Source organism: Meles meles, chromosome 20 (genome assembly GCF_922984935.1).
Source record: "Meles meles chromosome 20, mMelMel3.1 paternal haplotype, whole genome shotgun sequence".
NCBI classification, from domain to species: Eukaryota; Metazoa; Chordata; class Mammalia; order Carnivora; family Mustelidae; genus Meles; species Meles meles.
The window spans coordinates 52,702,639-52,716,418 of record NC_060085.1 but is presented as its reverse complement, the minus strand read 5'-3'; the positions used below and the strand labels follow the sequence as shown (position 1 = coordinate 52,716,418).

Sequence of the window (13,780 nt, the reverse complement as noted above, 5' to 3'; positions counted from 1 at the left end):
TTCCTAAGTGGTGCTGTTGTAGTATCTTGCTCACACGTCACAGAGAAGTTGGATAAATCTTTTCCTTTAAAAGCAGGGCATCTGAGTTTCAAATCACAAACCTACCAGAGAGGAGTCACTTCACCCCTCTGAGCTTTTTTTCTTCATGTGTAATACAGGGTATTACAACATAGATAGACTAGGATTGTTGGGGGAATTCTGTAAGAAAGAATAGATAAAACACTAAGCACAGTGCCGGACTCTTCACAAAGCAGACACTCATGATCAGTTTACATTTTATTTTTATGCAGAAAGCAGAAAATTAAGTACACATATCTATCCAACATTTTTTTCTTTTCTTTTTTTTTAAAGCCATAGAGATCACAGAGAGGGAGAAGCCGACTCGCTGCTGAGCAGAGAGCCTGATGTGGGGCTCCATCTCAGGACCCTGGGATCATGATCTCAGCCAAAAGCAGCTGCTTAACTGATTGAGCTACTCAGTTGCCCCAACATTTTGGGGGGGTTGTTTGTGTTTTAAAGATTTTTTAAAAGATTTTATTTGACAGAGATCACAAGTAGGCAGAGAAGCAGGCAGAGAGAGGGGGGGGGGAAGCAGGCTCCCTGCTGAGCAGAGAGCCCAATGCGGGGCTCGATCCCAGGACCCTGAGATCATGATCTGAGCCAAAGGCAGAGGCTCAACCCACTGAGCCACCCAGGCGCCCTAACATTTTGTTTTTTTATGATTAATGGCCTTCTCTAAGTCAGGCTCAGCTCTTCTCCTTTTGCTGGACTTCTTATATTTCTGTTCTAGGATCTCCTCTGCAATTCCAAACAACTCAAGGATATGGAGCTGTCCCAGAATGAAGACTTCTGGCACTATCTCCTACATGCTTCAGGGAGCTTGCTATCAGGCAGACCTTCAGTATGGGTTTGCCAGCATGGTAGTTCTTCGCTGCAGAAATTGTTTATGATGGGTACAGAAGCAAGCCCATCACTGGGAATGTTGCTGTGAAACAAAGAGTGCTTCTGGGTGGCAGATTGCTTCAGCATAAGAAAACGAGATCCCTGACTTTAGATCTACCATGTGCTTCACAGAACTTGGGGAATCTTGTCAATGGCTCCCATGTAATAATCAGTGTGGGACCAAATTCTTGAAGAAATGTGTCAATTGCATTAAGAATGGTCATGTGAATCTTTTTTGCAATCATGTGCACTTGGACCATCATTTATGCAGCTAAGGATATAGCATGTGCACCATGACAATGTTGCTAGCTGCTTTGAAAGAACTGAATCATCTTTTGGCAGAGCAAACATGGCTACTGTCATAGCAATCCCTGTGGAAAGTGCACACAGAATGTTGAGCACTGCATGATACAGACAAAGTTGATGTTGTAGGTCATCAGTAACAGGTAGTATGGGAGATTCTGGTTTTCCATATCTGTGTGGTAGCCATGGAACTGGAGTATCAGAGCCAGAGGTAATAGCAAATGGTATCTCCAAAAATAGATCCCTTAAAGCTGGCAGACGGCACAGAGGACTGTGGTACAGATTGTCATAGCAGCACTAAGCCCTCTCTATCCAACCACTTTTAAATTAATCCAAACAATTTTGCTTTTGGGACTTTGATTTAAAAAAAAAAACACAACTGTGCAATAAAAATTGTTTGTTTGCTTTTAAAGTAACAGTGTCTCTTTTACTCGAGATGAAAATAAAAATAAACTCACTGGAAAACAAAGTTTTGCAATTCAAATCATTTCAGCATCTTCCAAGACTCATCACTCTGCCCCTTTCCATTTTCTGACTTCGCTTCCAAATTCTCTCCTTCTCCTTCCATAGGGTGCAACACCACACACACACACACACACACACACACACACACACACACGCACAGCATCTGACAATTCTCAAGTGCCTCAAGACCATCTGTTCTTCCAAATCGGGATCTTTAGCCTGACTCCACCCCCGTGGCCCCAAAATCTTCTGTTCAGCTTCTCCCAAGGAGCCAGACAAAAGGTGACAGCTCTGATTTGTGCTGTGCTCTACAGCTGGCAAAGTGCCAGGGCAATTTCTGGTAAGGTAAGGGCAGGTGAGGCCATTAGTTAATCCTTGCCACAAATACTTCACACTGCCAGACTGTGGGATAGCCAGGCACAGGGGACATATGAGTCAGTTGGGTAGACTCCTCCCTCAGCCTTCCAAGGAAATTGTTTGCAATGACGCTTACGAAGTTCTCAAACCACTCACTATGGTGAAATGGTCAGGTTTTCAGCTTTGTGAGAAGAGGATGGCATTGTTTTTTTTGAGGTTTAATAGGAGGCAGAAAAAGATTTTTGGTCAGTTAGCCAAGGGAAGACATGTGCTTTTCTTCTTGCCCTTGAGAAGCGAGCATTTATAAATTGTCTCCTAGCGCTGGGATCATTCCAATTCAGCAACGAAAGCTTTGAGCCTGAATAATCCCCTGAGCATTGTTTAGAGTCAAGACTAACTAAAAGTCCGGGGACTTTCAAGTAGGTCCCTGACCACACCCTTTGAAGTGGGCGTGCCCAGCCGCCGGGACAAGCTCAAAAGCACACAGGTGTAGCGGGGTAGGGAGGAAGCCGCGAAAAGAAGAGGAAGGGATTCCAATCCGCACGTCTGAAGGTGTAGGCCTGGACCCGGCGTTCCAAGGAGGTGGGGGTGGGGAATCCGGCCCTGAAGCCTGTCAGCGGGGAGCATCGAGCCCCCACCCCCGCGGCGGCCCGGGCTCCCCGCGCGGACCTGGGTCACAAAGGCGGTTGCCAGGCGCCGGGTGGAGAAAAGATGCGGCCGGGAAACAGCTGCCTGGCCACTCTGGAGCGTTCGGCCCGCGGAGTTCAGCAGGTGAGCCCCTGGCCCGGATGGTGGGACCGGGCCCGGGCTCCCACCGCCACCTCCGCCTCGGCCAGAGCCGTCGGGCCCCCACCCCCGGTTAGGGACCCCCAGGGGACAAGCCCCTTCTTCCGGCTGGGAGGGGGATCCTCCCCACTCCGGGCAGCTCCAGCCTCTCTGGATCAGGATCGCAGTTCACAATTCACGAGGACCTCAGCTGCATTTGGACGCTTACGTCCCCTTTCCCAGGTGGGGAATTCAAGGGACTCGGTTTCTTGGAACGGGAGGACCGTATGAAAGGGAAGACTTTTTGGCCAGGAGTAGACGGTGTTCCCTATTTGGGAACTATTAAAGCAGCCTGAAGACTTCCAAGGTTCAAACCCTCTTGGAGTAGAGGACAGTGATTTCCGGTGATTTCCAGTGATTTCTAGTGGGAGAGGAAGGGTGAATCGTCTTGATTTAAATTTTAGGTGTAAGTGGCTTAAAGGTCTGGGGTCAGAAGCCCTCTCTCATCCCCAGGTTGGTTCTGTCCAGTAGTTAAGGCGGGACCTCTGATAGAAAGCCTTTTACCTCTGGCCCTATTTGCTCTTAGGAGGGCAGTCAGGAAAAGGATCCTGGGATTAAATAATCTTTTTGGTCATATACTGAGGAATTAACACCCTTCACATGCCACCTTGCCGAGGTGCTGTACCAGAGGAGCCCTGGTCTTGGATGTATTCTCAGGGTGATGATAATCAAGCATCAGAAGACTTTCATAGTCTGCTTGTAATAGATAACCATCCCCTCAGTGTCAGTTTCTCATCCTAAAGCAGTCCAGATATTTGAATACAGTAAGTGAAGGAGGGTAGAGATAAGGAGAGACATAACAGTTGAAAGAAAACAATAAATCTCCTTTATACTAACCACTGCCAGGGACAAGTCTTCTGGTTTGAAATGTCATCAACTCTTTTTTTGTAAAATGAACTTTACTGTTTTACTGTGGTGGAGGAGTCAACTTTTCACAGCATTTCCTGGGCAATTACTGGACGGGATGGGATCAGATCTGCTGCTGTTACCTTTTGTGGGAGAAGAGAGAAGGGGCAGAGAAATATACTTGGCTGGAAAGAAAAGGGAACTGCTATGCCCCTTAACATAATAGGTAGGTGCTCAAAAAAATGTTAGCTTCTTCTGAATTCAGTAAAACCTTTTATCTACTGGCAATTTAAAAGTAGAATGATGGAAAATCCAAATTCTACTTAAATAAATTTTTAGTTAGAAACATTTTCCCAGCCTTTTGCTTTTTCTTCAAAGGGGGTGAGAACCAAGATCTTAACCACTAGGTCTCCCATAACAAACCAAAAAAACAAGACAAAACACACCTAGGAGAATTAGGAAAATCTTAAAAAATTTTTAAGACCGTCCTTTGGAAACTTTTCTTCCTACTAGTCTGGTGTAATTCCTCTGAGGTAGTACATAAGTAGTTCAGGGCCCTGAGAGAGCTGTTCCCCCTGTGTCAGAAAACGGGTTTTTAGGGCCAAGAGGAGACTGTCTCCATAATTAATAATGAAAACCCAAGTTCCTTAAAAGGAATGGCATAAGTTCTCAAACTGTGAGTGCATCAGAATCCCCTGGAGGGTTTGTTTAAATGCAGATTGCAAGCCCTACCCCCAGTTTCTGATTCTGTAGGTCAGAGGTAGGGCGCAAGAACATGCATTTCTACATTTCCAGATGACGCCAGGATCGCATTTTGAGAACCACTGGTATAAATAAAGTACCGGGAATTAGAGTCACAAATATTTGGCAAGACATGGCTTTTCTGAGTTTCTAGCCACAAATAATGTCTCATCATAAGTGCCAGCAGCCTCTGCCACCTCAGAGGTGTAGAGTCTGTCTCTAGCAGTTATCAACACAGCATATGTCCTATTAGTGAACTGGGATATTCCACTTGAGACAAATCCATTTACTCACCTGTAAAATGGGTTAAAACCTACCTTCAGAGGCTTGTGATTAGATTCAATAAAGTTTCAGTACACATAGCAGTTGCCAGATTCAATACTTGTTACCAACCACTAATGCCCTTTATAGAATTACTAGTACCCTGAACATCTATTGGAACTTGGAAGCAGCCATGAAACTGGGCTTTCTGGCAGAACACAAGAGAGCTCCCCATTTTAGCACTGTTCTAACAAATCTATAGGTGTAACTCAGAATAATGTGGAAATAAACATATATACAAAGTCAACACAAGTTTGATGGTGACTTTTCCCTTTTTATCTTAATGAGAACTACAAAGTAAGTTAAAGTCAATAATGAAACAAATGTGAATTTAAATGGCTGTGCCCTCACCAAAACCATGCTAGGGAAATTCCATGTTCTGATTCCTCTTCTTTAGGACTGTCAATGGCAGGATACCAGCTCTGGTCACCATGGACCGCACTGGACGAGAGCTTCCAATGGCTGCGGCACACAACACCTACACCTTCTTCAAAGCATCCTTTTAGGGCTTCCCCCTGCTTCCCACATACGCCTTCTGACCTTGAAGTGCAGTTGTGCTTTCAAGAGGTCACTCTAGTCCTAGACAGCCCATTTCTGGAGACTGGGGTGAGTCCCAAGTTACCCTGCCACACATCAGAGCTCCGAACCATGAACAACAAGAAAGGGCTGGTCAGGAAGCCCCAGCCTGTCCGTCTCAGTGGAGTGGATTCCGTGTTCGGCAGGGTCATCACAGCTCAGCCACCAAAATGGACTGGGACCTTCAGAGTTTCAGACAAATCAGCCTTTTGCAAAATCATCAGCCGGGAGAACCAGTGGCCCACTGGACTTAAGGAACCTCAGATTCAGATGACAGTGACCATGTGCAAACAGATGCTGCGCTCTATCCTCTTATTGTATGCAACATACAAGAAGTGCACCTTTGCCTTGCAACACTCCAAGTAAAGGGTTCCCATCTGATTCCTGTTCCTCATATCACGTCCTATGCCATGTGCCTGCAGCTTACAGAAACCTGTCCACGTAAAGGAAACTGACATCACCCGAGCCATCTTGCTTTTCTGTCAAGCAGTGACAATTCAGGAACTCCTATGCCACACACCCCCACTCCCTGCCCAAAGGCCAGTGACAGAGCAAAGGAGAACATTTCCATTGTAAAGCTGAACAACATTTAAAAGAGAGTCAAACTAGTGTTGACATGTACATGTGAGAAAGAACCATTAAACCATATAAACCAATGAGCCTAGTGTGAAGTCACTTAAACATCGAAGACCACAATGAGATGGGGAAACAAAGGGTGTCAAGGAAGGAGATTATGGCTTTCCCTGTACACGAGGATGAAGGGGTCAAAAATATACAGATGGGTCAAGGATTAAAAAAAAAAAGCAAATGATCTCCCCCACCAAATCAACAACAAAAAACCCAAACCAACCACATCCTAATACCATTGGAGTACAAAAGTGAATAGTAATATTAGCAAATATTAAAGAATATGTATAGCCTGGTAAGAAAGAACTTGGAAGCAGCCATGAAACTGGGCTTTCTGGCAGAACACAAGAGAGCTCCCCATTTTAGCACTGTTCTAACAAATCTATAGGTGTAACTCAGAATAATGTGGAAATAAACATATATACAAAGTCAACACAAGTTTGATGGTGACTTTTCCCTTTTTATCTTACATCTACATGACCAAAAAAATTTTAAAAAGCAGCCAGAATTATCCTTTTTGACTTTCTTTGGGCATTGATCAGAAATTTGTCATTCCTCCAAAAATATCACAAAGATCTTATCTCAAATAAAGATGATCTTTAGAAAAGGAAACATGATTTTAATTGGTAGAACTGATGTGTTGGCACCAGTTCCCATTACTTCTCTGCACAAATCCTAACTGAATTCCATGTAATTCCTGATTGATGAAAATTCAGAAAGAGGAATGAGGTAAGTTGAGGCAGAACTTAAAACAGAATTTATTTGTAAAACTGGTACAATCCTAAATTCTAAGTTTCAAAACTAGCTCCCAAAGCCCAGAATCGTGAGTATTCCACAGCAAAGCACCACCACATTTGCCCAGACTGGTAAGTAATGCTACAGTGGAATCCTGAGCCAGGGTCTCTGATGATGTTAGATGACCTATGAAATTCACAATTAAGGTGATTCAGTAAAGCCCACTCTTGCAATGACAGAACAGGATGCTTCCAGTAAGGAAGAGAGACAGCAGATTTCAAACCCTGAACACAAAATGGGAAGAGTCTAGCAGAGATGGAGAAGGGGCATCCATCTCTCTGTGGTCTAATCGGAGTCATCATCACTCTCCTCACTATCTTGCTCCTTTTCTCCATCACTCACTTCATCTTCTTCACCATCCTAAGGGGTAAAGGATAATTAGATATTTTAGGTCATCTAGGTGTCCCCATAAATTACAATACTGCTCCCACAGGATTTATAACTGTACTGTATCATTGTTAAAACCAATGATAGCTGTTAAGCCACTCATTTTTTCTAAAAAAGGAAACGCGCCCATTCTTCTTGTATCATGACCATGGAGGGAGGTCACTGTGATACTGACCTATGACATTCTGCAACTGAACCAAATTCACATGATTTTTAAATAAGCCATTGTCTTCCACTCAATACAGAATGAAATGTTCACTAAATTAAGAATTCTGGTATATCTCAATAAGGAATTCAGCATAAAATCCTTTGGTTTGCAACTCTAACCTGGGAGGTTTACCAAACTAATAGGGTTCTGTCTGCTTCAAAAATTTTTAATGAGAACAAGGTAGAGGTATACTATACAAACAATAAAAGTATTTTTCATGCTAAATGATCTTTCTGCATTAGCCTCAAATTGCATTATAGAGAGCAGGGGTTCTTAAATCTGAGCTTCTTGGTGTCCAAAACCTATGTGAATTTAAAGAGAATTTTATAAACATAATACATTTTCCTACAACTTTATTCAAAGTCTTGAAAGTGGCCCAGAAAAGAAAAAGGACCCTTACCCTTACTATAGTCCCCAGTGAATGCAGCTTTTGATTCTGTGCTTTCACCAAATGCATTTATATTTCTATTTTATATATTCAAACCACATATTTAAATGTTTTAACTTATTCTCAGCACTCAGAGAACACAGAACACTCGACCTTTTCTCCCCTCTAAAATTATTTCAGATATGAATTTCATATGAATAATGAAAGGGAATTTTTAACTCTGTTACATATGTCACAACTTGAGATACTCTTCTGGCCCCCAAAGAATTCATATAAAAACAGAAGTTTTTCTGGAGAGAATGGAGATGGGCACAGAAGTCTTTGATTATAAACATAAGCAGGGAGGGGTGCCTGGCTGGCTCAGTTGGAAGGACAGGTAACTTTTGATCTCAGTTCAAGTCCCAGGTACAGTGTAGAGATAGCTAAAATAAATAAGTAAACTTAAATAAAAAATTAGCAGTAAAAGTTCTATACTTTCTACTGACTCAGAATAAGTAACAAAATGCAACAAGCCACTGCACACTCTGGGGCCTTATGCAAAGATACCTCTGTTGCTTTGCTCTTGGAGACCTGGGATGCTGTATCATCCTCACTTTCCTCGGAGTTCTGGGACATAATCTCTTCACCCTAAATGTGAATGGGCCAAGACAAATGGTGGGTTATAATTATCATATTTGGGGTCTCAAGAGGAGAAAGGCTTCGTTTACAGGCAATGGGAAAGATAATATTCTAGGCATTCTTACATGGTCAAACACAGACATCAACCTGTGATCTAGCACCTAGAGAAGTGATAATCAACCCAAAGTTTCTGAGATATGTGTGGGACTAATATAATATGTAATTTTGCAACTAGTCCATTGCTGTATTCTAGTATCATACTAGATTTTACTAGGCCAGGGTGTATTGGTGACTCTTTCAGTAAATGCTGAGTACTGTTGAGATTTCCCAAAGACCTTAAAGTACACGATCACCAACACACCAACTACAAATGGCCATGTCAAGGCTGAAAGACAGTATACAAAGTGGTTTAAGAACATCAGCTTTGTATCATTTCTGTTTGCATTCAAACCCTGGCACTTCTCACTTATTGCTGAATGACTTTAGGTAAGTTACTTAACACCTCTAAGGTTTATTTTTCTCATGGAAACAACAGTATTGTTTTATTACAGTACTTTGTTTAATAGTATGGTGGAAATAATATCTCATAAAGCAAACGTGAAGAAAGGAAACTAAGTCTCCAGGGTGCTATTCTTTTCATATATAAGATTATAAGACCCTCAGCTATTGTAAACATGAATGAGAAGGGCTTGGATTCTATATGAAAACTGCTAAAACTCCAAAGCAGTACTATAAGCCATAGAAGATTTCAGCCAGACAGTTCAAGGACCTTAGAAATGTTTATTTGTTAAAATTAGGCAGAGAATAATTTCAGAAATAAGACAGTGTTTCAGAGAAAGATCCAAAATAATTTTTTAAAAAGTCTGTCCACATAAACAAATGTTACTATGAATCTACCCTCAGTAGTACTTACAGCAGGAGCCCACTCTGGCAGAGGAGAGAGGTTTTATTTATCTGCCTCTTTTATCTCTGAGGCCTTGTTGTTATAGTGGTATGGCTAGGAGGAGGGGTAGAACCCATGATTAAGACCAGAAGCAATGTGTCCTAATTTTAAGAGCTAAATGGCCTTAAGAGAAAGGCAGTCTTTTAGAGAGAACAAGGCTTAGCTGACCTCCTTGACATACTTCTGATGCTCTCACAAAGAATGGGAGTAGATTATCTCCGGCTGGGCCCTAGGCTTACCTGCAAGTCCCGATTTTTGAGGTTGCCCAGCCAGAAAGCCTCCCTGCAATTGTTGAAGATAAGCATGGCTTTCACTCTGCAAACTAAAAGCTCCAGGGTCTTTTTGAGCAAGGGCACATGTTTGGTGAGTTTCGTATCTTGGTGAATCTAAATGGAAACAAATGCACCAACTCATCTGGATTTATCATCATGCTTTCACATTCCTATATAGAAACTTCTGAGTTTCTGACATCTTGAACACTGAATAAGAGCATAAGTCCTCCACTACAGTATAGGCTTGAGACATGTTCCATTAAACAGTAGTTTGGCAGAATACTCTGAAGAGAATGGAAGCTCTCCTTCAAGATAAAAGAGTGTATAAGACATACTACCAACATCTTAGGTTCTTCTTCATAACCTCTTATTGACCAATTATCAATGAATTTACCTAAAATATTCTTGAACATGCATTACACTGATATTAAACAACAGAGTATCCCTATTTAGCTAGGAGCCCTTAAAACTACTCTGTTCAGCAACTTCTACAGTTAGAACTGGGGAGGAAGTGAGCAATAGAAACTGGACTGAGAAAGAATTTGGTTTGCCCATGACTACAGAGCTCTATGGTTCTGTGTTTCTTCAGACAAAAAAAGTGACAATGGTTCAACTGTAGGCTTTAAGTGGAAAAATCCTCTAATGATAAAATGTTCTCACAAGAGACAGATGTGTTCCTTGACAAGTAAATAGTATAGCTGAAAAGCTCTGAATATGGCTGGTTTTAGAACCACCTCTTGTCTCTAGCAGAGATTCATCACTTACATAATATTCCTCCCACCCAGAGTACTTTATAGAAGCAACACATCCACCAACATTCTATATCTCTCACCAAAGAGAAGCTTCTAGAGGAAAGAGTGGTATGGAGTTTGAGTCAAACTTTAGATGCAGAAACTGCCCTCTACATGACTGCCCAATTTCAACTAGCAACTAAGGATCTGACCACTCTGAATTAAACTGCCTTTGGACAGACGGTCTCAAAAATAAAGACTAAAGAAGGGTTAAAAAGGAAGAAGGAACTGGAGCCTGTGGATCTCCTAATCACACTGCAGATTAAGCCAACAGGTGGGCTGGTGCCATGACCTACTTTCCTTCTTACCTTGGAATGCCCACACAGGTGATGAAGCAGCCTCGTATCCAGCTGGAAGGTTTCCAGTAAGCTTAGAACATCCTCCTACAACCAACCAAATCACAAATGCCATATTAAATGCTCTCATTTCATTTTAGATGCAAGCAAGGGCTCCAAAGAGGATAAACTCCACAGGTTCCAACTGTGTATTAGCAATCATCTCAATTTGGTCCTCGAAGCTAGGGCTAACTAGTTATTCCCCTCTTTCTCTTTCTAGATTATGAGGAACCAACACGAACAAATACTGTGAGACTTTCTTGCAAACTTGCTAAATATGTGTAAGAAATCATCACCTTTGTTACCATCCTTATTTTACTAATATAACTCTGGATCTCACTTGGCCAAAAAAACCTCTCTATTACAGGAGTGCCTGGGTGGCTCAGTCAGTTAAGCATCTGACTTTGGCTCAGGTCATGATCTCAGAGTCCTGGGATCAAGCCTTGCATCAAGCTCCCTGCTCAGTGGGGAATCTGCTTCTCCCTCTCCATCTCTCCCTGCCACTCCCCCTGCTCGTGCTCTCTCTAATGAATAAATAAAATCTTTAGGGGCACCTGGGTGGCTCATTGGGTTAAGCCTCTGCCTTCAGCTCAGGTCATGATCTTGGGGTCCTGGGATCAAGACCTGCATCGGGCTTTCTGCTCAGCATGGAGCCTGCCTCCCCCCCTCTCTCTGCCTGCCTCTCTGCCTGCTTGTGATCTCTCTGTCAAATAAATAAAATCTTTAAAAAAAAAAATAAAATCTTTAAAAAAATTCTGCATGTTAAAAAAGACTACCCATTAAAATAGCAAAGAGTTTATGACACAAATGAGATGATGATTATTATCATTGTTGTTGTTGTTATTCCTGAGGGTAGACCTAGACAAGTGCAAAGGAATAAGCAAATGACATGCTGATATGTGAGGTCCTGGGAGTGCAACAAGACAATAAAATCCAGCTATAAGGAGCGACAACCCTCAGATACCATATAGAAGTAGAAGGGTGGGTTTAGTCAGAGTAGATCTGAAGTTCAGCCTACTTTGGAATATTCAGTCCACTATGGGCATCTCTGGTGATAGCTGAAGTGGACCAAAGGAGCCAGAGTAGAACTGTGGCCCAGAACCTGGGCAAGGGAACTGCCCACACTCCCAGCCTACGAGCCACCGTGGATAGATCTTCTAAGTAACTGTACAGAGTACATCTTTCTTCTATGCTCTCAGTTCTTACCCGGTGTTTTCTAAAACTGAAGTCGAGGAGCGGCATACACTGCTTCAGAAACGCTTCCACAAAGAGGCGCCCGTACTGAAGAAGAGGAGAGAAAACTGGTGATGACCTCTACTGAGGTCTTTCACACGAAGGGCCCCTACCTCAGGAAGCAGAGCATCACCCAGCCCAGGAGTTTTATTTTCTTATTTATATATATAAGAAATAAACTGGAAAGAGTCCAAAAGGATAATTTGGAGAACGTAAGCTTAATGCAAAAACTAAATGGGCCTGTTAACTAAGCCTCAGAGTTAGGCAGACTTTTCTACCCTAGACACAGCCAATGGGCAGAGGCCTTGCTCAAGGTAAGAAAGGGGGCATAGAAAACAGGTGGACCAGCTGTCTGAGAACCACTTACTTCCCAAAGGAAAAACTGTGTAGAGCTGAGGAAGCATATAACCAACTGCCAAATTTACCAATCAGATAAATCACTGCCCCTATTCGCTCATCTTTGTACTGGCTCCAGGGTGGAGTAAAGAAGAGAGGAGCCAGGGGTAACAAGTATGGGGAGCCATCTACTTGAAGGAACCATAAGGAGACAGAAAGACACATTCTCCTCATAACATATCCTAGCTCCTAACCCAACATCAAATCTAGGCCTAATCTGGACTCTCTCTTTGGGAGAGAAGTTGGGAGATTATCAGGATACCATCTTCCACATTCATGAGGCCAGCCATGGGCTTTAAAAAGAGGAATTGGGGGTGCCCAGGTGGCACAGTCAGTTAAGCATCCAACTCTTGATTTCAGCTCAGGTCATGATCTCAGAGTCATGAGCTCGAACCCTGCATCAGGCCCCACACTCAGAATGGGGTCTAGTTAAAACTCTCCCTTTCCCTCTGCCCTTCCGCCCTGCGTGTGTGCATGCTCTTTCTCACTCTCAAATAAATAAATCTTTAAAAATAAATAAAATAGGGGCGCCTGGGTGGCTCAGTAGGTTAAGCCTCTGCCTTCAGCTCAGGTCATGATCTCAGGGTCCTGGGATTGAGCCCCGCACTGGGCTCTCTGCTCAGCGTGGAGCCTGCTCCCCCCAACCTCACCTGCCTCTCTTCCTACTTGTGAACTCTCTCTGTCCAATAAATAAGTCTTAAAATATATATATATATATATATATACACACACATACAAACATTTAAAAATATATAAATAAATAAAAGTAAAATAATAAAAAGAGGAATCACCTACCACTCCTTCGTCCCTCTTGCCTAGGAAGGAATGGCAATGACTACTCTCCTGAAGTCAGCTGTCCTGAAGCTACTTCCCATAGTTCTCAGACTCAGACCAAAAGTTTTCAAACTCAGAGGAAAAGTTTTCCCACACTAGTCATCCCACTAGTGTGGGAAAACACATCCACTGTCTTTTTTAAGCAACCACCTGTTAGCACAGATTCTGAAAACTCTGGCTTGTCGGGCAAAGTACTAAGCAACTCCTTTCAGCTGAGGCCATTTCTAGAAAGATCCACAGAAGAATAGATACTAAAGAGGACCAGGTCAACCTCTCACCTTCAAACATACATGTAGAACAGGACGGCTATCAAATACCTGGAGACACAAAAGATAAGAAACCAAAGCTGAGGTCTGCTCCTTTCAGCACCCCCAGCCTCTTCCCCATTGTGCACAGTACGGCTCTTGGTGTCATAGAGAATTCTAAAATGAAGAAGGCATGTCAACAATTAAACTAATTATGAAGCAGAATAAAGTAATCACCATCACTGAGGTTCAAAAAAAGGAATTAGGGAAGCAAAGAAGAGTAAAAAATTATTTCTAACAGGATATAAAGAAGATGGCATTATAGGGCACCT

The 13,780-nt window shown here is 42.6% G+C and overlaps 2 protein-coding genes across 5 annotated transcripts in view; one reads left to right on the top strand and one right to left on the bottom strand.

Annotated features, from left to right (window-relative positions):
* Positions 1 to 2,599: 2,599 nt before the first annotated feature.
* On the top strand, positions 2,600 to 6,489 carry FANCD2OS (FANCD2 opposite strand). Of its 2 annotated transcripts, none has more exons than XM_045991789.1 (2): positions 2,600 to 2,838; positions 5,198 to 6,489. In XM_045991789.1, exon 2 carries the CDS (start codon positions 5,206 to 5,208, stop codon positions 5,740 to 5,742), a length of 537 nt encoding a protein of 178 aa, XP_045847745.1. In that variant the 5' UTR covers positions 2,600 to 2,838; positions 5,198 to 5,205; the 3' UTR covers positions 5,743 to 6,489. The 2 variants fall into 2 exon arrangements, with proteins under 2 accessions (XP_045847745.1, XP_045847744.1); XM_045991788.1 differs by having other exon boundaries at positions 2,708 to 3,075.
* A 260-nt stretch (positions 6,490 to 6,749) lies between these two features.
* Positions 6,750 to 13,780, bottom strand: part of FANCD2 (FA complementation group D2) — a 58,599-nt gene continuing 51,568 nt past the window's right edge. For all 3 annotated transcript variants that reach the window (XM_045992389.1, XM_045992391.1, XM_045992392.1), the window contains 6 exons: positions 13,482 to 13,520; positions 11,947 to 12,021; positions 10,714 to 10,788; positions 9,582 to 9,728; positions 8,328 to 8,408; positions 6,750 to 7,158 (listed from right to left, as the gene is read on the bottom strand). In XM_045992389.1, the coding sequence (XP_045848345.1) occupies positions 7,084 to 7,158; positions 8,328 to 8,408; positions 9,582 to 9,728; positions 10,714 to 10,788; positions 11,947 to 12,021; positions 13,482 to 13,520 (492 nt within the window). In that variant the 3' untranslated portion in view covers positions 6,750 to 7,083. The remainder of the gene's footprint in view (positions 7,159 to 8,327; positions 8,409 to 9,581; positions 9,729 to 10,713; positions 10,789 to 11,946; positions 12,022 to 13,481; positions 13,521 to 13,780) is intronic.

Bases quoted from the DNA above. Each gene is read 5' to 3' on its own strand.
- FANCD2OS (XM_045991789.1), top strand. From the start codon at position 5,206: ATGGCAGGATACCAGCTCTGGTCACCATGGACCGCACTGGACGAGAGC.